A 27,279-nucleotide genomic window follows, 5' to 3' on the forward strand; every position below is an offset into this window, starting at 1 on the left:
GCACATAGTTAATTTTTAAAACTTTTTTAATGGTGGTGTGCCTCGTGATTTTTTTCATGGAACAAGTGTGCCTTGGCCCAAAAAAGGTTGAGAAACACTGAATTAGCATATGCAAACTGTACTTAAATTTATTCCATGGGTCTTCACCCTATGTCCTATATGCACCAAACCACAATGCCCCCGGGCATCGCCCTGGTTTTGTCCACAGGTTGAAGCATTATGGGATGCCCATTCCACCATTTTTTGGCATTCCCCACCTACACCATCCAAATTGCTGGGTGCAGGGGTGGGTGGGAGGGGGCAAGGTTCCTGGTCAGAGGGTGAAGACTTGCCAAGGAAGCTTCCCCCTGGAACTTTTTACCGGAGAAGCAAAGCGCCACCCTCTCTCTCCCACCTCCTCGTAGTCATTCTCGGGCGTGAGGAAGTCATCCACGATGGTGATCCGGTGCCCCAGCTGCTCACTCAGAGCGTCCAGAAAGCGGTCCGTATCCCGGCTGCGTGGCGGGCGGGAGAAGGTGAAGAGCTTCTTCCTCCGGGAGAGCGGGCTGAGGGCGTAGCCTGCGTGCTTCGGGGACGGTGCGGGGCTGCAGTCCAGGCTGACGTAGGGGTTGGATTCGGTGCTGCAGGGGGAGGGGATCCCACCGTGCGAGTGGTAGTAGCACGGCTGGTCGGTTGGAGGGTGGTTGTTCTGCCAGGAGATGCTCAGGCCTGACTTCCGTGCACCTGCAGGGGGTTGGAAAGAGAACAAAGCGGTTCCATTGGATTCGGCCTTGCCCTGCAAAGGGGACGGGGCAGCCAATAATGGCTCTGAGTTTGCAGAATGTCCACATGTGCAGACCTTGGAATTGAATCAAACCAGTGCAAAGGCAGAGTAGGGAGTTAATATGCAGAGACAGCGTAGTGTAGTGGTTAGAGTGTCAGGCTAGAACCTGGGAGACCTGAGTTCAAATCCCCATTTTACATAAAGCTCATTGGGTGACCATAGCCCAGTCGCTGCCTCTCAGCCTAACCTACCTCACAGGGTTGTTGTGGGGAATAAATGAGGAGGGAAATAAATATTTGTACCACTTTGAGCACCTTAGAGACAGAAAAGGTGGGATAGCAATACAATAAATAAATAATGGCTATAGCCATCCCAGTTGATCCCATACAGATAACTTGTGGCATCTTAAAAAAAAACCAAGCAAACTAGGTGCCAAGTTGGGATGGGTGAATCTGTCAATTCGGGTTTTTTGTTCTTCCAACTCAATGCTGAGCTCCTCATACTTCTGCATCTGTTTGCTTTTTTTTAAAAGTGCTCCTGAAAATTCACCAGGATTTTTGTGTACATCTGTCCTCCCCTTTGGAGCTGCAGAAAGACACACTCAGTTCCCTTAACTGTTCCTCACAAGGGTTTGTTTCCAGACCCTTGATCATCTTGGTCATCCTCCTTTGCACTCCTCCTTCCAGCTTGTCAATATCCTTCTTAAACTGGGGTGCCCAGAACAGGACACAGGGCTCCAGGTGGGATCTGACCAACCAGTTGAATAGAGTGGTATTATCGCTTCCCTTGATCTGAAAACTACAGGTGAAACTCGGAAAATTAGAATATCGTCAAAAAGTGCATTTATTTCAGTAATGCAACTTAAAAGGTGAAACCAATATATGAGATAGATGCATGACATGCAAAGCAGGATATGTCGAGCCTTTTCTTTGTTGTAATTGTAATTATTTGTCGTTAGGTGGGTCAATTATAAATGGAATGTAATTAATGAAATGTACCGTAATAGCGATGTTTATTTTTGTATTATTGTAACTATTTGTTTTATTACTGTGGAATTTCCAAAAGAAAGCATTTGTAAAAATTAAAAGAAAAAGAAAAAATAATAAAGTTGCATTACTGAAATAAATGCACTTTTCGACGATATTCTAATTTTTCGAGTTTCACCTGTATATGGGTGGAGTTGTCCCAGCATGAACCGGTCCTCTGACTTTTGTGATGCGTTATGTACACCATCACAAATTCACAAGTTGCTTCTGCTGCCTAGCCAAGACACGAGAGCAAGGCGAGGGGGGTGGGGAGTATATTTTCACCTGCTGGGTTTCCTTGCTCTGGGATGGGAGGTGATGTCCTGTGCATGGCTAAGTTGCCCAGCTTCCCTCCAAAGCCAGTGGTCAGCCTGGTTTCCAGTTCTGCATAGACAGCAGACATCTGAAAAAGAGCAGAGGGAAGGAAGGAGTCCCTGTGCGCTCAGCTGCCTGCCCGGGCCGACCTCCCACCCCTCCTCACTAGCTTCATCTTCCATAAGCCGGACCCAGAACTCACCATTTTGGGGTTGGGCGTCTCTGGAAGGGAAGTCCCATCCCCCGCTTGCCTCTCCCCTGCAGCCAAGCGGACTGGCACCTCGGAGGCTTCGCTGGGACCTGATGGGAAGAGAAATGGAGAGGCAGCAGGGGCAGAAGCTGCCAGAGGTGGCCGGGGACCAATTGGGACTGGTAGAGTGGAAAGCAGGGGCACAGGCGAAGCCAGAACCAATGGCAGGCAGAGCCAACATATCCTAGTTTTGTCCCCATCCTAGTGCCCAGCTGAGTTCTGCAAGGCAACATCCAGGCTATGAAGGAGGAAGCTGGCCACCAGTTCTTCTCCACAGCTACACTATCCTTGTTGCACCATGGCCAAACACCCAAGGAACCTCATCTTCTGAAGCCACTCAAGAGCCACTGTGCATTCCAAGGCATGTCCCAAAATCTCTTGTCACAATGTAGAGCAGGACTGGGGAACTTATAGGAGGAGGTGGATGTGGCCCTCCAGGGATCTCTGTCTGGCCCTCAGAACTCTCCCCTGGCCACACCCTTCCCCACAAAGGAAGAAGTGCCTTTGTTGTTTAATCATCATGAAAATTCATCAGTGCAAATTTCTCCTAATAAACACTTTTTTGCAGTTTTGATTCAGGTACGCATTTTTGCAAGCAATTTCCCTTAATGTAATACAGTCTTGTTGCATTGTTTTCACTAATATATGCACATTTGGGCGCACTTTACCTTTGTACATGCATATTTATAGACGTTTCTTGGACGGAAAACGGCATTGCAAAATTTGTGAATTTCAAAGGAGGGCCGAGCTTCAGCTTTCATATTGTTTCGGAAAGTGAGAATTTGATAGATTCACCTCTGAATGAGAACTGAATCAGATTTCTCCACCATCCCAACCGCCTGCATCTCAGCTGGGTGAGTGGAGCTAGTCGCAAGTGGGAAGGAACAGAAAGACAATCTTCTGATAACACACAGAGTGTGACCTACCTGCAGCTCCACTGCCCTCAGGACTGTGGGTGGGGACACTTTCCCGGCATGCTGAGGCCCCCCGCATGGAGCTGCGATGCCGATCCTCTGCCTCTGTCTCAACTGCTGATGAAAAAGAAGTGGAACTGCCTGAGAGATGCCCAAGGCTGCAGTGTTTGGGACCTTACAGTCCCGATTGAAGGAGAGTAAGAGGAGGCACGAGAGAAGCTTATCAAATCATACACCACATAGATGATTTTTGTCTCCATCCGTTGCAATGCTAGAAGTCATGCGCATCCAGTGAAGCTGAACGTTGGAAGATTCAAGACATAAAAGAAAGTCCTTCTTCATGCAGCGCATAATTAAACTATGGAACTCCCTTCCACAGGAGGCAGTGATGGTCATGAGTTGTAATGTTATGAGAGAGAGAGAGAGAGAGAGAGAGAGAGAGAGAGAGAGAGAGAGAGAGAGAGAGAGAGAGAGAAGCTTTTCTCTATCCACTTTCTCCAAATCATGCCTAATTGTATAAGTTTCCTCTCAGGGTTCATCCACACTTCCTCTGGTCCAGTTGTTTCCCCCCAGAGAAAACTGCTCTTCAGTGCTCAATCAGAGCAGACGGCAATACGAGTGTTCTATAGATTGCTGTTTGTTCTGATTTGGAGCTAAAGAGTAGATTTTCCCTGGGAACGGAGTGCGACAGAGAGAAAACCACAAGCGGAAGTGTGGAGGAGCCCTTTGTCAGCCCCAGATGCTTCCATCTTTCCTCAAAGGGGAGTCATTGGGGTTGCTCTTTTCTGAACCATGAGGACATCCAGCGATAACAAATGCATGGAGGATAAGGCTATCAGCAGCTAGTAGCCACAATGGCTGTGTATGACCTCCAGTAACAGAGGCGGGATGCCTCCCCATATAACTTGCAAGGAATCATTAGTGGGGAGTGTTGCTGTTGCACCCAAGGTCCTGCTTGCAGGTTTCCCAGAAGAGGAATCCGGTTGGCCACTGTGAGAACAGGTTGATGGACTAAACAGCCCCCCCCCCCCGTGAGATCCAGCACTGCAGGGCCCTTCATAACAACAGCAACTATTTTATTACCGGTATTTGTACCCCACCCATCTGCCTGGGTTGCCCAAGCCTCTCCCGGTGGCTTCCAACAAATATAAAAGCATCATAAAACATCCAACATTAAAAACTTCCCCATACAGGGCTGCCTTCAGATGCATTCTAAAAGTTGTATAGCTATCTTTTCCCTTGACATCTGATAGGAGGAGGAGGAGGAGGAGGAGGAGGAGGAGGAGGAGGAGGAGGAGGAGGAGGAGGAGGAGTTTGGATTTGATATCCCGCTTTATCACTACCCAAAGGAGTCTCAAAGCAGCTAACATTCTCCTTTCCCTTCCTCCCCCACAACAAACACTCTGTGAGGTGAGTGGGGCTGAGAGACTTCAGAGAAGTGTGACTAGCCCAAGGTCACCCAGCAGCTGTATGTGGAGGAGCGGAGATGCAAACCCGGTTCACCAGATTACGAAACTACCACTCTTAACCACTACATCACACTGGCTCTCACTGGGAGGGCGTTCCACAGGGAGGGTGCCACTACGGAGAAGGCCCTCATCCTGGTTCTCTTCTTATCAACTCCCTGGAGGAAGCATGAGTTATAAATGACATAAGTAACATTTAGGGCAAGGGCATGGAAATAGAATCCGGGGGGGGGGGGGCTTCAGCAGCTCCCAGCCGGCTATGGTTACATCCAGCACAGCCACACTGGGGGGGTTTCTGGTCAAACTCTGCACCCATTCATTCATTCCAAGACTATAGGAGCTGTTCCTGGAAGGGCTGTAGCTCAGTGATGGAACACCTACTTTGCATGAAGAAGATCCCAGGTTCAAATCCTGACAAAGGTTATATTTAACCTTCAGAAGACATCTGAAGGCAGCCCTGTCTAAGGAAGTTATTTAGTGTGTTGTTGTTGTTGTTGTTGTTGTTGTTGTTGTTGTTGTTGTTGTTGTTGTTTCCAGGTAAGGGTGGGAAATGCTCCCTGGCTGAATCCCTGGAGAGTCCCTGCCAGTCAGTGTAGACAATACTGAGTCAGTCTAAAGCAGGTTCCCATGATCTTCCTCATAACTGCTTTTGCTATTTGTGGCAGGGCTGGTGTGTTTACACACATTCTCTCGGGCGCCTGCTCTTCCAAAGTGCCCTCTCTCCTTTGGCCTCGGCGGCGTTTGAGCTGCTCCCTGGTGTAAAAATAATCTCATTGCCACAAACACGGGCATTTGCTCGCAAATAACCATTCCCCAAAGCTGAAGATTAAGACCTTTCATTCTAAATTTACCCTGCTGGGGATCTAATGCCCACAATCCCCTAAAACACACAGCTGGTGCCGAGGTTGCCACGGCAACTGGAGAGAGCAACAGTGCAGGAAGGAGGTGGGGTGGACCCTTCACGGCAGGAACTCGGGTGATGCGTTAATACCCACACACCACCACCGCTGCTGCTCTGTAGCAAGGACACTTTCCCAAAAGAGAGCTTGGCAGGCTGATCTTTTTACGAGCTGGCTGGATTCCTTAACAAATGCAGCCCTTCACACCTTTCTGTCTGGCCCTCAGGACTCTTCCCAGGCCATTCCCCTTGGTGGCCCTGCTCTGCACCCTCCCTGAGCACTTTTGCTAGGTTGGAATGTGCCCAGCGCTGTGATAATGCCTCTTGCTTGCCTGGATGCAGAGATATAGATGGATGTCAATCCTGTATGACTGGAATACACTTGTTTTCTGTGGATTGTGTCCAACTAAGTTTTAATCAGCATTAGTCCCATGGAAATGAATACACCTAAGTTAAATCACACTCACCGATTTCAATGGGTCTACTATAAGAATGACTAATGCTGGGCACAACCCCATTGTCTTTATATGGGGCATTTCATCCCAAGTGGTCTCAATGTTATTTACACAGTCGTAAATCTAACAGAAGGTACTAAAAATAGCTGCAAGTCATCAATAACAAAACTAAAAAACAGACAAACCCAATACTATAATACAAAGCAGGCTCAAAAACCATCCAACTAAAGTCTGAAAAGTGAAAGAAAAGTAAATTTAAGCATTTCATGCCAAAAGCAGCTCCATCTGGAACAGCTGTTTTGGTTTATATCTCATTCCGAGAAGTGCAAATTAGGTAGCTTCCCATTAAAGTGCAGGCAAAAAAGAACTTCTCACCAATTGCTATCTTGAACATGACAACGTAAGAAGCACCTGCTTGCTGGATCAGGCCCTAGGGGGGTTCCATCAAAGCTCAGCATCCTGTTCTCACTGTAACCAACCAGATGCCCCACTGGGAAACTCAAAAGCAGGCTCTGCCCAGGCCCTCTCCTGGCTTGTGATCCTTGGTGACCGGCACTCCGGGGCAAATGCACTCTGCATATGTTTGGCTTGAGACAGACACTCGAGCTCCTGAGCAGCGCCACCCACAGGTGCTCCTCCCTACCAGGTGCTGGCTGCTCACCTGCCACTGATTTGTAGCCAAGGAACCTGGTGATCTTCTGCTGACAGTGCTCCTGCTCCTCGTATGTCAGCAGCTGGTAGATGAACTGCCAGATGACCTGCTTGGAGGGGGTGTCCAGGACTGGGTAGACGTCCACTATGAGGGTGTCTATGTTCCTGGGGGCGGAGAAGAGAAAATACAACAGTGATTTTGGGGAGAGCTGGAAAATAGGGTGCAATGTTCTTTGGCGGCCCCAGGAGATGCCCTGGTCTCTTGACCTCTCCTGCCCTTGTTGCCTTTAAAAGCAAATCTGACTGGCACAAATTAGGTAGGTGAGGCTTCCCACATTGCTTGTCCTCCTTGCCAGCAAGAAAGCCTCACTTTTGTCAGCTTGCTACTTGTCAGCATAGCTGCCAAGTTATCCCTTTTTTTAAGGGATTTTCCATTATGCTGAATAGGCTTCCTCACGAGAAAAGGGAAAACTTGGCAGCTATGCTTGTCAGGGGCCTCCCCCCCCCATCATCCTGACCAGCACTTCGCCCAACGACAGCACTAGCAGCAGGTCAGGGGAAAGTGGAATGGAAGGGGGGAGGCTCAGCGAGGCTTCAGAGCCCTGGCAATACTTTGGGGAACCGAAGGTGGAAGAAGGGCTCAGCGACATATCGGAGCCCCTGCACCACTCTGACCATCTAGGGGAGGAGGGACGGCTCAGGGAGGCGTCGGAGCCCAGCCAGCAAGGGGAAGAAGGGACACCACTCCTTCCGGTGCCCAAATTGAGGCATGTGCCCAAACGCAGGGCAAAGGGGCAGCATTTTGGGGTGCCCAGGTTTATTATGCTGGCCCCGAAGCCGACAGACGCCATTGCCGGGTTCTGAGAGTGACTAGGCGGTCATGTTTTCTGCTATCTCTGCACTGTAAATAGCATGCACAATAAAACCTTTAAAGACACAACGGACTGGAGCGTCTTTACTCGGGAGTAGCCGCAACAACTCCCTGACACTACTGAAGGCACTTGAGAATTCAAAGATGCCTCCCATCTTTCTGTGGGAAGATTTAAGTTCTGCCTTGCTAGATCAGAGCTTTCCAAACTGTGTGTCGCAACACGTTAGTATGTTGGCTGCAGTGTGTAGGTGTGTCAAATGAACACTGCCCAAGTGCCTTCCGGGGCTAGAAAGCGGTTAGTTTAACCTCTGGTTTGCTAGTAAAACTGAATTACTGCGTCACAAAATGATGTCTGTCTAAAAAGTGTGTCACCAGCATGAAAAGTTTGGAAAGCTCTGAGCTAGATAGAGCTATCAGGAAGAGACAGCTCTGCTTGGAATTAGGTAAGTTGCAATAAGGCATCAGGGCTAGTCAGACCTGCCTTAGCCCACTTGCTGGCACATGGTGTCAGAAGTGGGACATTTTCTTAATGACATATCTCTGCTGGTGGTGGAGACCCACCCAGCAGCTCCTGGTGCTAGCCTTGAACTGCAGGCCCCTGGCTCCTGATGAAAGGAATTGTGTGCACCCAGCTGTCAAAAGTGTTGGTTCTACAAGAACCACACTAGGCCCGGATGCAGGACTCATGTAACAGAGAACATATAGTAAATGGATGCTGCTGCAGGTCCTAACAGGGCTTTGGATGCCCCACTCAGAAATGAATGGAGGGAATAACCAGCAGGCTACCTGTGCTGGAAGAAACTCTCCAGTGCTTTGCAGATTGTGTAGCGCTCTGGTGGTGTAAGCAGATGTTCCAGCTGCTGGTGGAAGGTCCTCCCTTGGATCTTGATGCTGGAGGGCAGGATCTCAGCAACCCACTGCAAGGAGGTGAGTGCCGAGGAGGAGTTGGGGCTCTCCGATGACTCGCCGTCTGCACGTAAATGGATAAATCATGGTAAAGCAGGAAAAGAGGCAGGTGTGCCTTTGAGCCAAGGTGGGAGATCAGGGTATGAACCCCCCAGTGACCTTTCAGCATAAGCAAGGGGTTTTGGGGGAGGTGTTGCACAATAAATGCAGCCTTTTCCCTCTCATTTTGACTGTGCAAGTCTGTGCATTGCCCCTCAATGTGGTAGGAAGAGAGGAAGCTGCCTTATACTGAGTCAGACCCTTGGGTCCATCCAGCTGAGTATTGTCAGGGTGCTCTAGCATTGAGATAGAGCCCTTTCCCTAAAAATAAGATTCTAGTTCTCATGGTTTTGGATAAAGGGCCAAATTATAAGGGCACAGGAAACCTCCTTTTCCTGACTCAGACCCTGGTCCATCTACCTCAGTACTATCTACAATGACGGGCAGCAACCCTTCAAGATTTCATATATTTTCCCAGCCCTACCTGGAGGTGCTGAGGATTGAACCTAGGACCTTCTGAAAGCAAAGCAGGTGCTCTACCACTGAGCTACGGCCCTTCCCATAGACCAAGCATCCCCAAACTGCGGCCCTCCATATGTTTTGGCCTACAACTCCCATGATCCCTAGCTAACAGGACCAGTGGTCAGGGATGATGGGAATTGTAGTCCAAAACATCTGGAGGGCTGAAGTTTGGGGATGCCTGCCATAGACCTATCAAAGTGACTTATCACCCTATACTTCCCATACACAGGAGTCATACAAATGACAGCGCCACTTCCACCATGATGTGCACGAGTTTACTCATGAGTCCGTCCCATTCAGGGGCTTACTCACTAGTAAGTGTGCTTAGGGCTGCAGCCTTAATGCTCATGGATGGCATAGGATTTGGGTCGTGTTTAAGAATTCAAACAATACTCTCCCAATATCCACCTGGCAGCTCTATGAAGTTTCATGCAATTTGTTTCTGCGGTGCCAAAGGAGCGGATGTTGACTTCCGTTACCTCCCTAAAGCAGACAACCGCCTATTTTGCAAAATCACAAGCTACAAACTGCTCCTGTCCAAAAGCTATGTAGCAGGTTGTTAAACCTTCGTGTGTTTGAAGTGATGTGGTCTGGAAAGAACCCCCACCGTGATAAATCAGAGTTAGCATTCACCCTGGAAGTTTAGCTGACATGAACAATGCCCAGTCCCCCCCCCCCCCCGGTGTAATCACTGTTCGGAACCTGTCTTTTAAAGTGGCAGTGCTTCCCAATGCCTCCCTCTCAAAGCACGTGACTCCATCCCAAGTGAAAAAAACAAAACAAAAACCCAGATGAATCCTCCTGCAAATCTTTGGTGGCTCCAAATATTAACTTTCCCCAACACAGAGATCACTCAAGGTACTGATCGCATGGCATCGCTGTATCCATCCTTTGAAACAGCCACATTCTCCTTTCAAGCCCTATCAGATAACTTTTATTTTATTTTATTTTATTGAAACAATTTAACTACAAAACGAAGCCACTTAACTACAAGCGAAGTGGCTTGCAGAGATAACAATATTAAAAAATAAAAATCAATTATCAGGCAGGTGCCTTCGCAGTACACTTTTCAGCACCTACTAAAAACATTTTTGCTTAGGAAAGCCTACTCAAATGTTGAGAATCAGTCCTCAGTTTATTTTAACTTTTCAAAACTCTTATTGTTGTCAATTGTTCTTATTGAAGATTGCATTATTTTATCTTTTTGTGAACCGCTTTGAAGGTGTTTTTTTCAATTAAACAGTGTATACATTTTATGAAATAAAGAATGATAATAAATGGAAATAAGTTGAAATTATAAAATCAAACATCAATTAAAATGCCAGCTGGATTTTTATTTTTTTAAAGTCTTTACAGTGGTACGTCAGGTTACAAATGCTTCAGGTTACAAACTCCACTAACCCAGGTGAGAGTTTGCATCTCGCAGGTGAGAGATGGCATCTCGCCTCACGCAGAGGCTGAGAAGAAAGGAGAATGTGCTCCCCTCCCATTCCAACCCTGGGACCAAATCTTCCCCTCGACCCATTTGTGATCTTACCACTGGAAAAGCTCACAATGCCTTCTTCAACCACCAGGGTGGGCATTGCCCCGCTGCCCTGGAGCATGGACACAACCTTCTCATGGGAGCAGTTCCTGCAGAGCGAGAGAAAGACTCTTGTGACATTTCAAGGAGAGAAGAAGAGTTTGGATTGGATATCCCGCTTTATCACTACCCGAAGGAGTCGCAAAGCGGCTAACAATCTCCTTTTCCTCTTCCTCCCCCACAGCAAACACTCTGTGAGGTGAGTGAGGCTGAGAGACTTCAGAGAAGTGTGACTAGCCCAAGGTCACCCAGCAGCTGCATGTGGAGGAGCGGGGAAGTGAACCTGGTTCACCAGATTATGAGTCCACCGCTCTTAACCACTACACCACACTGGCTCACAGCCACACAAGAAAAGCCCTTCAAGGAAGGGCAGGTGGGTACTGCGCTGAGCAGATTTACACAAAGTAGGGCAGCGTGCATCGACCTGGTGCCCTCCAGACACATTGGAACACAGTTCCCATCAGCCTCTGCCAGCACAGCCAGAGCATCCGGAGACCACCCACCAGGTCAACAAAGGCTGAAGCAGGATAATGCATCTCCTTATTGGGATGCACGGGATCCCAGAAGGGCATTGCAGCCTCCCTGGGTGCAGGCATTCCAGAGCCCCAGGGGTGATCATAGGGAGACACAAAGGAGCAGCTCCTTCACCTCATGTCCAGGCCGTTTAGGAACAAGATCCTGTCCCCAGCTCTCAAGGATGCTTTGTCAGCTGGACTCCCTAGAGATGGGGGGGCAGAGGAAGAGAGCACAAATGGATCAGTCATTCAGGACTGGGCAGATGATCCCCTGCCTCAAAAGCACAGGTTCCTGAAGATACGACATCCACACCAACCACACACCTTTCTCTTCCCTGGTTGTATTTATAGGCTTAAAGTTTGATCAGAGAAATGAAAAACACACAGAGAACTTAACATGCAGGTGCCATTTCTGGAAATGAAACCATCAGGGGTATTCTGCAGGACACCTTGGTTCTCCTTACCAGGCAAGACGGACTCTATCCACACGGGGGCATGTCCACGTAACGTAAACCCAAAGCTCCTGCTGCCTTTGTAGACACGAACAGTCCTGGGGGGAAACAAGCAAGTTTCTAGTCCTTATATTGCTTGGCACTGGGGCAGGAGCTTCGGGAACTCCAAGGAGGAACAAGCCCCCTTCTGGCTTCTATTCTCCAGCCCCACCTCCCTTTCCTTGTGAAGGTGAGTCTCCTTCCCCACCCCCCATATTTTAAATAATAAAATTTTATTAAGACTTTTCATAATACAATAAAACAAATTAACTAACCTAACCAAAAGAAGAAAAGAGAGAACAGAGAAATGAAAAGAATTTAAAGTCCTCTCTCACAGGTATATCTTAACCTTTGTCCCATACAGAAAAGGTTGTACCGTCCCAGCTCTCACCTTCCCCCAGCCTCGGAGATCTCACTTCCCCTGCCTCCTTGAACAACCGCCTATCACCTTCATCGGCATGCAATTCTTCTCAGTTCTGCCATTACTACCTCTGACTGTGGAGGCAAAGCCAAGCCATCATGGCTAGTGGCCACTGACGGCCTTCTCCAGCTCTATGAGGAAGAGGCTCATGCACCCTCACTGCACTTTGAACTTGGGGCATCAGGGTCGCAGTTCCTAGCACGGTTAGTAATTCTCAAGCAAGGTCCTGTGTCAGATAAGGATATACTGGATGGCTGAAGGAGAGAGACAGAGAGATGGTCTCCTCTGCTTGTTGCCATTGCTGATGCCCCCACCATAGATGGCTTACTGTACAAAGGAAGGTCGATGTGGCATGTTACCTACACGCCCCCCCCCACAGCATCAGCATCAAGAGCATGGGGGAAATGTGACAGAGTGTTATTTCAAAGCCAGCGCTTCTTTGTTTGTTTACTACATTTCTGTTTAACCGAAGCAGATAGAATCAGGATTCCAGGTGACCTTAACAGGTTGGAGAACTGGGCCAAAACTAACAACATGAATTTCAACAGGGACAAAGGTAAGGTTCTGCAATTAGGCAGGAATATTCAGGTGCACAAATGCAGGATGGGGGACACCTGGCTTGACAGCAGTGCATGTGAAAAGAATCTAGGTGTCTCAACTCTACAATTCTAGGATCAACAGCTGGCAGCCTTGTACTGCAGAGAGGCCTGTGCACCTGTTAATTCAAGGGTAGCCAATGTGGGGCCCTCCAGTTAGAATCATAGAGTTGGAAGGGAACCTGAGGATCATCTAGTCCAACCCCCTACAATGCAGGAATATGCAGGTGCCCCATACGGGGATCAAACCTGCAACCTTGGCATTATCAGCACCACCCCCCTAACAAACTGAGCTATCCTATGAGGCTACAACTCCCAGCAGCTCCAGCGCTAGGGAGTCTGGAGGGCACTCCATCGGCTACGCTCCTGTGCTAAATAAGCCCATACATAAAACAAAACACTTAAGAAGAATCACACGGGGGTTTGTTTTGCCGCCCTTATGATTCTGCAGGGATGGCTTCTTCCTTCATTCTATAGATTTACAGGTCTCTAATGTTTAGATTGCAGAATGCAAACACCTGCAGTGAGTTCCAGGTCTGTGGGCAGGGGGAGTTACCTGCGAGCAGCCCCTGAGCCCACATTGCTGGCAATGAGGGAAGTCGCCTTCCTCAAGCTTTTGCCGTTCTCCTCGTGGCTCCTCGGCACTGAGCTGGCCCGCGTGGAGACCAGGAGGCGTTCGTGGTGGTCCTCGCTGCGGCTGCGCCTCAGCCGACTGGCGGAGTGCTTGCTCTTGGCGTGGCACAGTTTGCTGATGAGGCTCTGGGAGACCACCTCGTCGAAGCGCTGCCGGTGTTTCCTGGGGATGAAGATCCTGGAGAACATGGCAAGGGAGAAGCGTTAGGGAAGTGGCAGAGGAAGGGCAGGGCAGGCTCCAGCAATCCAGAGCCTTATAAACCCATCACAGCGGCGGAAGAAAACCCAGCATTTATAAGAGCACAGAGGGAGGTGGAGGAGCAGAGTCCTGTGATCCTCAGCTGCTGCGTCGTGTTATTACAGGAATCAATTGCACAGCTTGTCCTCCTGAATGCTGGATCTAAACACCTTGCAGAGAGAGGAACGAGCTTCTGAGCTCACTACAGCCATGTGCTAGTTGCAATTTGGTGCCTTTGGCTGACAGTTCTATCACCAGCTACCCTTTTATTCTCCCAACATAGGAGGTACGGCGGATCTGGCAGGTGGAATTTGCACACGGGTGACACGCTTGCCATTTGCAAGCCAGCCCCAAAGTGTGGAGTATTTTTAAAGCTCAACTCACAGATGGTGTTTTCTCTTCACTACGGTCTGACAGCAAAATCACAATGAGCTCACCAGCCCCGCATCCCACCCCGCTAAAGGCATCTTTGCTGCACTTGGCATTCGGGAAAGCAAACGCCCACGCCAAGCCTACCCACGCAGGCAGAGCAGCTGAGGACGCTTTGGTCTTTTTGCAGGGCTACTCGGCAGCTACCAGGATGCCCAAAAGATTGGAACAAAGTCACTGCCAGGTGGAATCGAGCGTGGGTTTTGATTTCCCGTGACCTCTGCAGGGGCATCCAAGTTGAGATGGACCTCACCTGAGGCTAAAGGTGTGTGTATGGAGGTGGGCTCAGTAGAAGACTGATGGCATTGCTGTGAGATAAGGATGCAGGATGAGCATAAGATGAAAGGATGCAGGGGTGGACTACATGACTCTTGGAGTCATTTCCAACTCAGCAACTCTATGATTAACACTCTGACGGGGCCTATTCCCCACTTGGGGATGGGGAGAGGTAATCACAAGGCTGTTGAAGGGACGCCAAGAGCATATATTGGGCAAAAGATTCCTGCATTGCAGCGGGTTGGACTAGATGACCCTCATGGTCCCTTCAACTCTACGATTCTAGGGCAGGGGTCAGCAACCTTTTTCAGCCGTGGGCCGGTCCACTGTCCCTCAGATCTTGTGGGGGGCTGGACTATATTTTTTTTGGGGGGGGGGGGAATATGAACGCATTCATATGCCCCACAAATAACCCAAAGATGCATTTTAAATAAAGGCACACATTCTACTCATGTAAAAACACCAGGCAGCCCCACAAATAACCCAGAGTTGCATTTTAAATAAAAGGACACATTCTACTCATGTAAAAACATGCTGATTCCTGGACCGTCTGTGGGCCGAATTGAGAAGGTGATTGGGCAGCATCCGGCCCACGGGCCTTAGGTTGCCTACCCCTGTTCTAGGGCATCCACCTAACCCCAGTCCTACAATATTTTTCACTGACTGCTTTGTATGCGATTGGGCTATTCCCCCCCCCCACTTGTGGCGGAGGTTGCAGGGCATGTGGGGCACCAGCTGGTGGACCGTCTGGGGGGCTCCTGCCACTTGAGGCACCAGCCCCACCCTGCCTAATGGCTAGGCAAATTCTCCTCACCGCAGGCGTTCTTTGCATCACAAATGGCTTTGCCGGGGGGGGGGGGGGTGTGACCACCGTCCTCCCCTCTCCCCTTCTTGCTCCAGAGGTGAGAAGACCTTGCACCTTTCTCCTCCTCCAGCCTCTTGGTTCTCCCTGCCTTTCCCTTCTGTCTCCAATGCCTGAAGCCCAGGCAGGCAGCCTCCCCCCCCTTCTCCTGCCTCTTTCACAGAGCTGCCTGTTTCCAGTGGAGGTGACGCCACTGCAGCTTCTCTGAGGAAGAGGGCTCCAAAAAACACCAATTAATTGGCCTCAAATTACATCCTGTGACCAGGGGGAGAAACTTCACACAGCAAAAGTATTAACAACAGCAGCAGGAACAGCAGCTATTCTAGAAAAGGCAACATGTACTAATAGTTCACCCTTCGCAGAGTTACCATTCCTGGCTGCCCTTAACAGTGCCTAGAATAATTTGAGGTGAAAAAAATGTGCTTGGAAGGAATTGTATGTATGCAGCCGATTGATTTTGTTGCTGGGCTTAGCTCAGTGATGGGCAACCTTTTGAGCTTGGTGTGTCAAAATTCACCAAAAAACTGAGCATAACTCAGGTAGTGTGTCACTTCGAGAAAAAAACCATAATTTCGTGATATTTATAGTTTAAATAACAAAAATGTATAATTGTAATATATAACTGTATTTAATAAACCAAAAACTAATTATTTAACCAAACCAAACCCCAAACCCCTTATTTATCACAAAGTGCCCAGAGTTGCTGAGCTTTTTGGGGGGAGGTGCTGACCAAAGTTTTGGAGTTTTTTTGGGGGGGTGCAAAAGTTGCTTTGCTTTTTTGGGGGGATGCCCCAAAGCTGCTGTGCTTTTGGGGGGGAAGAGAACAGAAATAAATGACTAATAATACATTTGCTGGAACTAACACGCAGCACCAACATAATCTGCCAAACCGCCAAAAAAACCCAGCACAGAATGGGTTAAAAAAACCAATCTCTGGCTACCAGCAACAACAATAACAAAAAAGGATCCTTGTTTAAACAGCAGAGACAAGCTCTAGCGGAGACAAGCTGTAGGAGGAGTGGGAGAACAAATTGTGGGGGGGGGACAACAACAGTGTGAATGGGCCGATGGGGCGCGTGCCAGCAGTGAGGGCTCTGTGTGTCACATCTGACACGCGTGTCATAGGTTCGCCATCACTGGCTTAGCTGGACAGAAAGCCTGCCCTTTGGGGCTGCTGGATTTTTCGGCCCCTTCCTCCTCCCCACCGGTACAAAGTGCGTTGCTCAGGGCACGGACCAGTGATATATTTCCCTGGCATTAAAAACTTAAGATGAGCCTGCTGGATCAGGCCAGGGGCCCGTTCAGTCCAGCATCCTGTTCTGACACTGGCCAACCAGATGACTCTTTTGAGAAACCCACAAGCAGCGCCCAAGTAGACAACAATAACCTTTTCCTCCATGAATTTGTCTGATCCTCCTTGAAAGCCATCCAAGTGGGTGCCATCACTGCCTTCTGTGGGAGGGAGTGCCACAGTTTAACTATACAGTCGCTCACTTGAATCCCTCTCCCACTGAGGTTAAACGGAAATCGAATGAAAATAAGGCCGGTAGGGGGGAGGGGGTTGTGGATGGGAGGCAGCGGAGTGGTGACCAGTGCACTACTTGTGAGCTGCAATGGTGCTGGTGGCTTCCTCACGAGTAATCTGCTCCAAACTCTGTGGCTGGTTTTTACAGAGTTTTATTATATACATATGTGCAAGACAGAGCAACAAAAAGCATGACTGTTCTATCCCGAATCAGAATCCGGAAGCACCACCCTTCGCGACTTCCACCAACAGAAGACACTGGGCATCCGGACTCTCCTCCTCTCTGTGCACCTCTTTTCACCCCTCCGTTGTTGGGGTGATGGGGCTGGTGGAGAACCCTCCCCACTGCAACTGCCCAGCTGGGGGGGCTGGTACTGTCTCCTCTGGCACCTCCCCCTCCTGAGCGCTCTGGTCTGACCCTCCAACGCTTCCCTCTGAGGGCCTTCCCCCCCTCAGCATCCTCAAGGCTCTGCATCGCTTCCTGAGGGTCAGCACCACCTCCTGCGGATGACTCCGCAGCATTGCCATCCCAGGCTCTTACTACATCGGAGAGCCCTTGTCCCCACTTCCTGGTCTCTCAGCTGACTCCTGGTAGTCCCCTGACATGGGCCTAGATCTGCTGCCACTCCCAATGGCCTGCAGGCAATTGCTCCATTTGCCTCATGGGAGCGCCGGCCCAGCCCTCTGCTGATTTGTAGTCAAGTGATGGGCCCAGAATGGCACATAATCAGAGAGAAGTAGCAGGGGGGTGGGATATTCCTATCTGCTTTCTCTGCACCATGCATAACCTTATGCACCTCTATCATGTCTCTATTTTCTTGCCTTTTTTCTAAACTAGGAAGCCCCAGAGGTTGCAACCTTTCCTCATCTGGGGACTAGTCCTAGCCCTTTGGTCATTCTGCACAGGTATGGTGCAGTTACGTTTTTGCACAAGAGGGAAATGCCATCTAGTGGAAGGCAGGCAGCTGGTCAGGGCCTGGGCTTGGGTAACAACCCCTCGCACTTGTTTCAGCTGCCGGGGAGGTTTAAATAGCCAAATAGATTGGCTGAGTCAAAGAGAAACGCACATCTGTATCAACAGGGATTGTACAGAAGACCCTCCTGGTAGACTTTGATCTGTCATCTACCAGTCCCAAAACCTCCTGCCTGATGGGGTTCTTCGTTTTTCTTCATTCTGGGTCACCTGTTGACATCTCAGTGAGAGCTGGTGGACAGGAGAGGGATGAGCGGGTTATCATAGCAAAAGCAACTAAAGTGCACCTTGGACCTATCAGCTCCACAGGAAGAAACATCTCCGAGTAGATTAAATACATCGCACTGGATTACTCTCGGTTTATAGCGTATAAACCCAGCCAGGCTGTCAGATTGGGAGGGGTGGGAGGAGGGATGAAATGACATAGCCTCAGGGGACTGCGCTAGCTTGAAACTAAGGACCAATTTACCCAGTTATAGCTGCCACAAATTGCTGATCTTGGCACGGCGGCCAATCTTGCCAATATCTCTGATGCATACTGAGATCCTTGAGGCCCATGTCTCCTGCTTGGAAAGGCTCCAAGGACTGTGTAAAGAACATCAGAAGGCTGGAGTGGGCAGAGGGATTTTTTTATTATGATTAAGAGCAGAGAACGGCATGGTAGAGGCAGCATCGCTCTTCACAAACACAGGAATCCGCCTTACACCAAGTCAGACCATGGCCTCCTTCACGCCATACATTGAAAGCCATATCATGCCACTTTGAACAGTCATGCCTTCCCCCAAAGAATTCTGAGAACTGTAGTTTGCTGAGAGTTGTTAGAAGGCCCTTATTCCCCTTACAGAGATTCGGCTCTCAGAGTTCCGCAATAAGAGGCACTGATTCCTAAATCACTCTAGGAACTGCACCCCTGTGAGGTTCTCCTAACAATTCTTAGAACCCTTAACTACACTTCCCAGGATTCTTTGGGGGAAGCCAGGGCTGTTTAAAGTGATATCAATGCTTTAAATGCATGGTGCAAATGTGGCCAAATTGGTCCATCTAGCTCAGTATTGCCTACACTGACTGGCAGAAGCTCCCTGTGGGCTTCAGACGGGGACATTCCACAGTCCTATCCAGAGATGCTGGTCCTCGAATCTGAGGCCGTCTGCATGCATAGCAGATGCTCTACAAATGAGCTGCAACTCTTCCCGTAGGAATACAAGAAGCTGCCTTCCAGAGTCAGACCATTGGTTTATCAAGCTCAGTCTTATCTATTTTAACTGGAAACAGCTCTCCAAGGTTTCAGGCAGGGGGCATGCCCAGCACTACCAGGAGACACCATTGAGGGCAGAACAGAAATCAGTCAAGTGAATATAATTGGTCTTAGAGCACATTGTTTTGGGTGGTGGCTTTTTTATTCGCATTGATTGCATTTATACCAGACCTTTTCTCCAAGGAGCTTAAGGTGGTGTACATAGGTCTCCCCCCATCATCACTTAATCCCCACAACAACCTATGAGGTAGGTCAGGCTGAGAGGCAGTGACTGGCCCAAGGTCACTCAGTGAGCTTCATGTCTGAGTTGGGATTTGAACCCTGGTCTCCCAGTTCCTAGTACAACACTCTAAACATTACACCACACCGGCTCTCGTGCAAAATTGATTGTTCTGTTTTGACGTTTCCTTTGCATTGAAATGAACGTAAGTTGCATAAATAGTTACATAACTCACCATTAAGTAGTGAGCAGTGATAGGTATTTGGCAGAAACTGAACTGCATTGGAATGAAAACACAGGACAGGGTGGAAATTGTTGTCTTCTTACATCGCTCCCCAGGAGTAGCCTTTGATATTGTTGTGACAACTCTGGGAGATGTTTTTGGCTGGCAACAGATGACAGCTCCATGCTTCCCCCTCCCCCTCCCCACTATCATCACAGCTTTTTTTTCTGATGGGTTTAGTAGGGCAACCTCCTGTCTGCATTAATCCCCTCCGTGTGTACCCCCTGCTGCCATCTGCCTGGCTTGCCATCGCTTCACATGGCCCAGGGCAAGAAGCCAGAAGAGGGGGAGGGAGGAGAGAGGAGAGAGGCCTCCAATGCTCTGCCAGGTATTTGGGTGACCTTCCCTATTAATAGGCAGAAACTCAGTCCCTGGGGTGCTATCGCTAGACTGACAGCTTGGTGGACTCTACGGTCGGCTGGGATGCATCGGAGAGGGGTGGGACCTGCTGCAATGCACCCTTTGGTAACCAGAGAAGATCCTGCCTTCCCTGCTTGGGGAATGTAATACACACTGATCAAGTGGCTTTTGTCCTTCCTCCTCTTCCGAAGGGTGACTGTCAGAAGAACAGCCAAGAGGGATGGGAAGAGATGGCACTGAAGAGGCAAAGCACAAATGGCTAGCAAGGAACCTTCTGTCCCCAACTCCTCTCTTCTAAGCAGGCTTTCATAGGATCCTAGAGTTGGAAGGGACCCCATGGGTCATTTATTCCACCCCCCTGCAATGCAAGAATCTTTTGCAAAGTGAAAACAGCAAGCTTTTTGCTCTGGCTCAACCTTGTCACTCTGGCTGGCACTGTCCCCAGGGGACCTTCTGGCCACGTGCCTCATGTGGGCCACTGCATGCTCCTTGCCAAAGCCAATGCAAAATTCCTTCAAAGGGGACAGAGCTGGCCGGACCTACCATGCAGCAGGGGGGAGCAGGGTGCTTCAGGTGCAGACAGAATTTAGAGAGATGAATGAGTTAGAGGAGCTGGTGTCCAAGACATGCAGCTTTTTTAAGTTGGCCCACAAAGGGATGGAGGGTAAGGCAATCTCTTGGGCTGGCCCTGAAGGGGAGTTCCAAAGGGAGAGCGATGCTCCTCAGGAGAGACGGAGCAGGCCTTGCTTTGATAGTTGGGAGTGTAAAGCTCCGCCTTCTCCCCAAGCTCCAGGAGCAAACTCTCTTCACTCCAAAGGGTTGGGGCTCAGCTGACATTTGCAATCTTCAAAGCCCAGACAACCGCATTGGTTGACTTGCTGTCAGTTCTGAGTTTTCCAATTCTAGCAGACTTTGAAATAATGGATCAGATTTTGGCTCCCCGCAGTGCTGATGCAAATGGAGGAAAGAAGCTCTAAGGATCAAACAGTGGTTCCTATGATCTGACACACACATACCAAAGACAAAACTGCAGAAGCCTTTCCTTAGCTTGCTCAAGTCTTCTGCAGCAGCTAGAGCAGCTTTCCACAACCCGGTGCCCTCCAAATATTATATGCTAAAAATCCCACCAGCCTCAGCCAGCCTAATCACAGAGGCACAACCTGGAGTCCAAAACATCTAAAGGGCCCTGGATTGACAAAAGTGTCATCTCTCTTGATGAATGCAAAGAAAAGTAGACTCTTTATTACTGCATTTGCAATTGTTCAAGATAAAATCTATTTTGGAAAGAGAAGAAATGAGCACTGAACCACTGATATATCACAAGTGAACTTTTTATTTCATGTGTTTGCAGTTGTTTAAGATAAAACCTATTTGGGGGGGGAACTACTTTTGACATTTCAATGGATGTTTATTGTTTGTTTACAGATAATTGTCTTGGTGATATTATCTTGTGTCGATTGCAGTAGTAATTGTATCACCACCCTGTCCATTGTTTTATTGTTTTGGCTCCCACCCGTCTGTCCGTTCTCAAAAGCAAGGGCTGGCGGACTGGTTGGGTGGGCTCCTTCACCCACTTGCTTGCTTACGCCAAGGCCGCCTCAGCTCCTGGCAACCAGCACCCCCTGGCCAGCCCCAGAGGCACTATTCGCCCGTGGAGCTTGTAGCCAGTGTTGCAACAAACACCTGTGCAAGCCTTTGTGAGGCAGAGATGTGAGAGGGCATCAGAGGAGGGGGGGAGTAAAGAGGGACAGATGCCAGTGTTGCCTGCGGCACCCCTGTCCATCATTCAAAGCACCTCAGGGTGTCACAGCACACTGGTTGGAAACCACTGCCATAATGAGAAGCCCACAAGGAAGATCTGAACACAAGAGTGTTCTCCCCTCCTGTGGTTTCCAGCAACTGGCACTACAGCCTCAGTGTGCTTAGTCTGGCAAACAGGAGTCCACATAAGATCCTCCCCTGAGGCAGGATGCTCAGGGCACTTCACCCCAGGTCTGAGAAACCAAATAGCTCCCACAGTACTTCACTGGTTCAGCTGGGCAAGGAGTGCTCCAGGTGGGTGGTGAGAGGCTGGGAATGAAGGAGTGTCTGTCTTCAGGCCAGAAGGTTGGCCCTGTAAGAATCCAAAATTATCCCAGATTGCCTGGGAGAGACTCAGTCTGCTCTCAGCCCTTGTTGGAGCAAGTGGCTCCCTTTGAGCTCTCCGTGGTCCTGAAACTCCTACCTTCAACTATGAACTCTAGCACCAGACCAGCAAGCAGTGAAGAGTCCTGGCAAAGAAATGCATTGGAAGGCTGGTCTGAGATAGTTCTTGCTGCCTGAGGTGAGGACAAAATGCCCCACCCACCCCCATCAGGCATCCCATGTACAGAAATGAAGTGGGCTGGCCCTTGAATCCTTACTTCAACAGCATCCCCCAGGGATTGCACAGCAAGCAAAGCTCTGCCCAGCATCAGCCTCCCCAGGTACCTGCCTCCCTCTGCCTAATGGCAGAGCTGGCTCTGGTTTCCGGTCATGACTCAGACAATCGCCCCTTGCCAGGCCTATGCAGAGAGACTTACCCAAATCCCATTTGTTTTATGGGTTAGGGTTATTTATCCAGCAAGCCTCACTGATGGGTGCAACATTTTAATACTGTCACATTTTTAGCAGTTTCTGCTAAAACAAAACACCCAAGCACAGAAGAAGGAGAATAAATTGAATGTTCTTCAGCTAAACAAACTCTACAGCATTTTCTTCTGTAGTGGAGTATAGTGTCCCTGATGGGGAGAGATTTAATCTCTGCCAGAGACACAATGCAGCTCAGTTCTAGAAACACATGTGCCCCTGCAACCTCTGGGCAAGTGGGGAAGAAAGTAGCTTGACAAAAGAGGAGGCTGTCTAAAGCATGCGACCCGCTGACCTTGCTAGCCACTGTTGGAAAAGCAACCAAAGTAATAAAGGCAAATCAAAGCCTCCATCATACTGCATTGCAGAAAGGGAATATGCGAAAGCAATAAAATCCACTTGAAGAGCCTTTTGGAAAAGGGAAGCTTAAACATATAACTCATTATGAAAGGTCTCTTGGGAGATGAATACAGATACTCTTAATTAAGTGTAGCCAAAAAGAACTTTTAAAAGAAAATATATTGGACGCTGAAACCACAATCCAAAATCATTGTGGTGGTTTGTTGTGTGAAACTGCAGTGCAAGGGTTCCTTCTGGTCCCTTAACTGAGGTTTACCTTTCCAGGTACTGAAAGAATTGCTCGACATCAGTGCCAATTTTGGAAGCCGGAGTCAGTACCCTGAGTTGTTGTTGTTTAAAACCACAATTCTGCTTAGAAGAAGCTGGATTTTATATATCCAATCATGTCAAGCAAGGGCGAGGAAACAGTGGAGATACAAAACAGAAGGATCCATTTGAGATTATTAGTTTGAAGACCAGTTTTTGAGTCCATAGTGTGTATGCAGTCCAGGATGGTGTAGTGGTTAGAGTCAGGCTAGGACCTGGGAGCCCAAGGTTCAAATCCCCATTTGGCCATGAGGCTTACTGGGTGACCTCATCTGCCTCAGAGGACTGTTGTGGGGATTAAATTGAGGGGGGGGGACCACATACTGTACACCAGCTTGAGCTCTTCAGAGGAAGAAGGTGGGATATAATAAATGCAATATATGAAATGAAATGAATGAAAAACCAAAATGGAAAGTCCAGGAGGTACAAGTTAGGCTGACCTGGTGCCCTTCAGATGTTTTGGACTACAGCTCTCATCAGCCCCAGCCAGCAACTTGGAAGGCACAAAGTTGGTGAAGGCTGATCTAAAGCAACGGCAGGCAGAGAAATACCACACCGTCTCTCAAACCCATTCCAATAGCAAGAAGAGAAGAGCTCAGGGACAACCCAATATAACCCTTTCTTGCATTGCAGGATGCTTTCCCTTCAATTCATGGCAGCCCATAAAGACTGGCTGCTAGTTCAGATCCTTATACTTTATGAAGATAAGAAACAGCCTCATCCAAAATCAAACTGCTGGCCTACAGCTCTTCAGGGTCTCAGGGATATGAAGGTCTTTCCCAGATCAGCTACTGGGGATGTTTCCTCAACCAGAGATGCTACAGATAAACCCCAAGACTTTTGGGGGGGGGCAAATCAAGCAGAAGCCTGAATCTTTTACTGTGCCCTGCATGTTTCTGGGTAGGAAATAAATTTGGGGGGAGGGGAGGAGCAGCAGGAGTGATCTGAGTCACTAGGTAAGGTATTAATTTGAGGTAATAATTAATTTAAGATGACCTAATTTAGAGATGATTTAGGACGGCGACGAACAGTGGTACTTGGAGGGGAACTGAACCGATCTGCAAACCTCAGAGGCTGCCATGTACCAAGCCGAACCATTGATCCATCTAGCTCAGTATTACCTACACTGACTGGCAGCAGCTCTCCAGAGTTTCAGGCAAGGGACATTCCCAGCCCTACTTAGAGATGCCATCAGGGATTGAACCTGATACCTTCTACAGGCAAATCAGGCAACCCGCTACTGACCTATTTGCAGCAGGATCTTTTGGGAAATTAATGGGGGTATACGAATCAAAGAGGAATTGGGGTGAGGTATTCTGGGCTGGGCTGCAAATTAAATAAAGGGTTGATCTGAAATTTAGCTGAAGGGGAAAGCAGTTAATTTGCCTTCTGTGGCATTCTAGATCCACATCTGTTCATATGAACCGGGGTGGGCAGATTTCATACAAATATGCATCTGTGGTCCCATGCCCCAAATCTTTTAGGCCCCCAGCAACATCCCTGAATGCAGAATCTTCACTACTGACCTATGCCCATTCCCCATGCTATAAATCTCTGTAATGCTGTCACTATAAGCAAAGCAGTTTGGCTGTCTGACAAACTCACCCCAAAAAATTGCAAATACTTCAGTGAACTAATTACTGATTTTGCAGCATACTGTGCTTGTCATGCTCACCCTGAAAAGGTGATCCAAAATAGGGAAGACTGGCTGTTATATTTATACAGGACTGGCCAAAATAGGTGAAAGAGTACGCAAGCATTTGAGTTTCACATAATTCTTCATCGGGAATGTAGCAATCCTTCAAATACACACAGAGCAGTGTTGAGTTTCACAAGTGACTGGAAAACAGTTGCCTTGCTAGGTCTGATAATGGCAAAAGCTGGAAAATCTGAATTGATAGCAGGCTGCTTGCAAAGCTAGCCTTAAAAGTGCAAAAAGTGCAAATGTTTTCCAGTAGCTTGGAACCCACCAAGCTGACTCTAGTGAGTTCACTTTCCATTCCAAAAAGTGAATAATTATTTGAAGACTGAAAGCTTGCATACTTCTACCCTAATCTGCCCATTTCCGTTTTTCCAATTTTCTTATTTTTCCAGCTTGCCACTTTTCTTCACGAGTGTGATTTTAAAAAGTCCTCATCAGAATTCATCAACATTACAGGACATGTTTCTCCTAAATATATACATTTTGCATGTAATTTGCACATTTTTGCAAACTTATTTAGTGGATTTTTGGTACGTTATTTTCACATATACACATACTTTCCCCCTAACGTATAAATTTCCATATGCATTTTTTTTTGGGGGGGGGGAGAACCCAGCCTTTGCAATCCAAATATCAACCGATAGATTTGTTTCTACCTGCATGTTGGTTCCACAACTGAAAATCAGGTAAGGTTCACACCACAATGCAAACTGACCTGAACTGAATTTCTCCACCCATATGAGCCTGAGCTGGTTCAAATATTTTTGCCTTTACTCCCTGCCTCTTCAGATTGTAATAACGGAGGGGATCGGATGTCTGACCGTGATGTGTCTAGATCAGTGGTAGAGCATCTGCTTTGCATGCAGAAGTTCCCAGGGTTCAATCTGCAGTGGCATCTATGGATACAGCTGCGGGGGAAAGTCCCTGCCTGAAACCCTGGAGATCCACTGCTGCGAGTCAGTGTAGACAACACTAAGCTAGATGGACTGTTGGTCTATGTGAGCTGTGCCAGTGTAATGCATACACCCGGAAAGAACCTATTCTCACATCAGTGGGGGACCAAGAAGCTTTAGGACCACAGGTCCAGAATCACTATTTTAAAAGAACCCTTTCCCAAAAAGTGTAGCGCCAAGCTTCTCTGCAATCCCCCTGCAGATTTAACAGCGGTCCAAAGTCATCTCGAGCTTTAGCATCAGCAGTCTCCATCATCAATATCACCCGCCAGCAGCCCCTAACTGCCCCATCTTGCCACAACATCTGGTCACCCCCGCTGACCTTGGTGTGTGACAGTAACCCCATGGTGTCCAGGCCACCGTTTCCCTAGTAATGAGAGCCCGGAAATCCCTTTTTGTCATGAAACGCTTTGGACGGGAGGACTCTCATGCATCTACCGGACTGCAGCATAATTGTAAGATTAAAATAAAAAGTTTCTCTCTCTCTCTCTCTATCTCTCCCTATTTAACAGGGTCACATTTGCAATTAAAGCCAATTGTTTTCTTTGCTTCCTTTTTTCCTTGCTCCTAGAGGATGTCAGCAAACCTTTGCAGATGCAGTGTGCTACAATGCATTGCAGAATTAAGTGGTTTGAGTAAAAATCATAAAGGCATTCTCTCTCTCTCTCTCTCTCTCTCTCTCTCTCTCTCACACACACACACACACACACACACACACACAGATCCTTCTGAGTCCAAGAAAAGACCAATTTGCCACTTACCCAAGACAGCTCATCTTCCGATTCTGTCGTTCTTCTCTCGCATCCTTGAACTGGAGACTAAAAATGTGCACTTTTCCAGTGTGTGCAAACCATATGGCAGTGTTGTTTGGGGGGGGGTGTTGGAGAGACACACAGAGTGGAAACAGGAGAAGCACGTGCTCAGCCCCTCTCCTCCTCCCCCCCCCCCCGCCCCAGCCAAACGGATAAAGAAAATGTCAGCAAATTAAAATCAGATAGAGCTTAATTCTGGATAAATAGGTTGGAAATCCATGGGAGCCAGGAAAAAAAGAATAAAACAAATAAGCAAACAAATAATAATGATTAAAGGGGAAGGGAGGGAACGCGTCTAGTGCAGAATGTGGGGGGGGCAGATGCAGGGGGTCGTTGATCCAGCCAGAGGATTTAGCATGTGTCGGATCGAGGAAGTCAGGGAGGATGCTACAAGCAAAATGCTATGCAAGGAAGATATCAATCGCTCCTGCAAAAGAGGGGGGTAGTGTACTGTATAACACAAGAGGCTGTCCGGAAGGGTAGCAGTCCCCCCCCCCTCCCCTTGGTGGTGGAAATCAGCAATGAAGGAAGATTCAGTCAGGCAGCTACAGAATGTTCTTGCCTCTCCTTGGAATGTCAGAGATGCATTGCTGGGCATGGGAGACTACGGCCGGGCGCAGTCAAGGGTGTGCATGGAGGGAGATGGGGAATGATTAACAATCTCACACCACACATGCATTAACACACACACACACACACACACACACACACAGGCACTCTCCCTCCCCCAAAGCAAAAGCAGCAGCAAAGTTGTCTCCATCCCACAGCACAAGTGGCAGAGCTGAGCATGATATCAGAGCCCAAC

General features: G+C 48.5%; 1 protein-coding gene across 2 annotated transcripts in view; it reads right to left on the reverse strand.

The window, feature by feature from the left end:
- GRID2IP (Grid2 interacting protein) overlaps positions 1 to 27,279 on the reverse strand; it is a 61,349-nt gene that overhangs the window by 20,604 nt on the left and 13,466 nt on the right. The window contains exons 1-11 of one of the 2 annotated variants that reach the window (XM_088656864.1): positions 26,424 to 26,948; positions 13,237 to 13,491; positions 11,637 to 11,722; positions 11,306 to 11,375; positions 10,613 to 10,707; positions 8,395 to 8,578; positions 6,748 to 6,902; positions 3,280 to 3,381; positions 2,306 to 2,403; positions 2,074 to 2,191; positions 395 to 723 (exon numbers count right to left, since the gene is read on the reverse strand). In XM_088656864.1, coding sequence (XP_088512990.1) covers positions 395 to 723; positions 2,074 to 2,191; positions 2,306 to 2,403; positions 3,280 to 3,381; positions 6,748 to 6,902; positions 8,395 to 8,578; positions 10,613 to 10,707; positions 11,306 to 11,375; positions 11,637 to 11,722; positions 13,237 to 13,491; positions 26,424 to 26,437 — 1,506 coding nt within the window. In that variant the 5' untranslated portion in view covers positions 26,438 to 26,948. Of the gene's footprint in view, positions 1 to 394; positions 724 to 2,073; positions 2,192 to 2,305; positions 2,404 to 3,279; positions 3,382 to 6,747; positions 6,903 to 8,394; positions 8,579 to 10,612; positions 10,708 to 11,305; positions 11,376 to 11,636; positions 11,723 to 13,236; positions 13,492 to 26,423; positions 26,949 to 27,279 lie in introns of those variants that run through there. The other variant, XM_088656865.1, reaches the window with a different exon arrangement.

The sequence above is a fragment of the Zootoca vivipara genome, chromosome 13 (assembly GCF_965207765.1).
Source record: "Zootoca vivipara chromosome 13, rZooViv2.hap1.1, whole genome shotgun sequence".
Classification (NCBI taxonomy): Eukaryota; Metazoa; Chordata; class Lepidosauria; order Squamata; family Lacertidae; genus Zootoca; species Zootoca vivipara.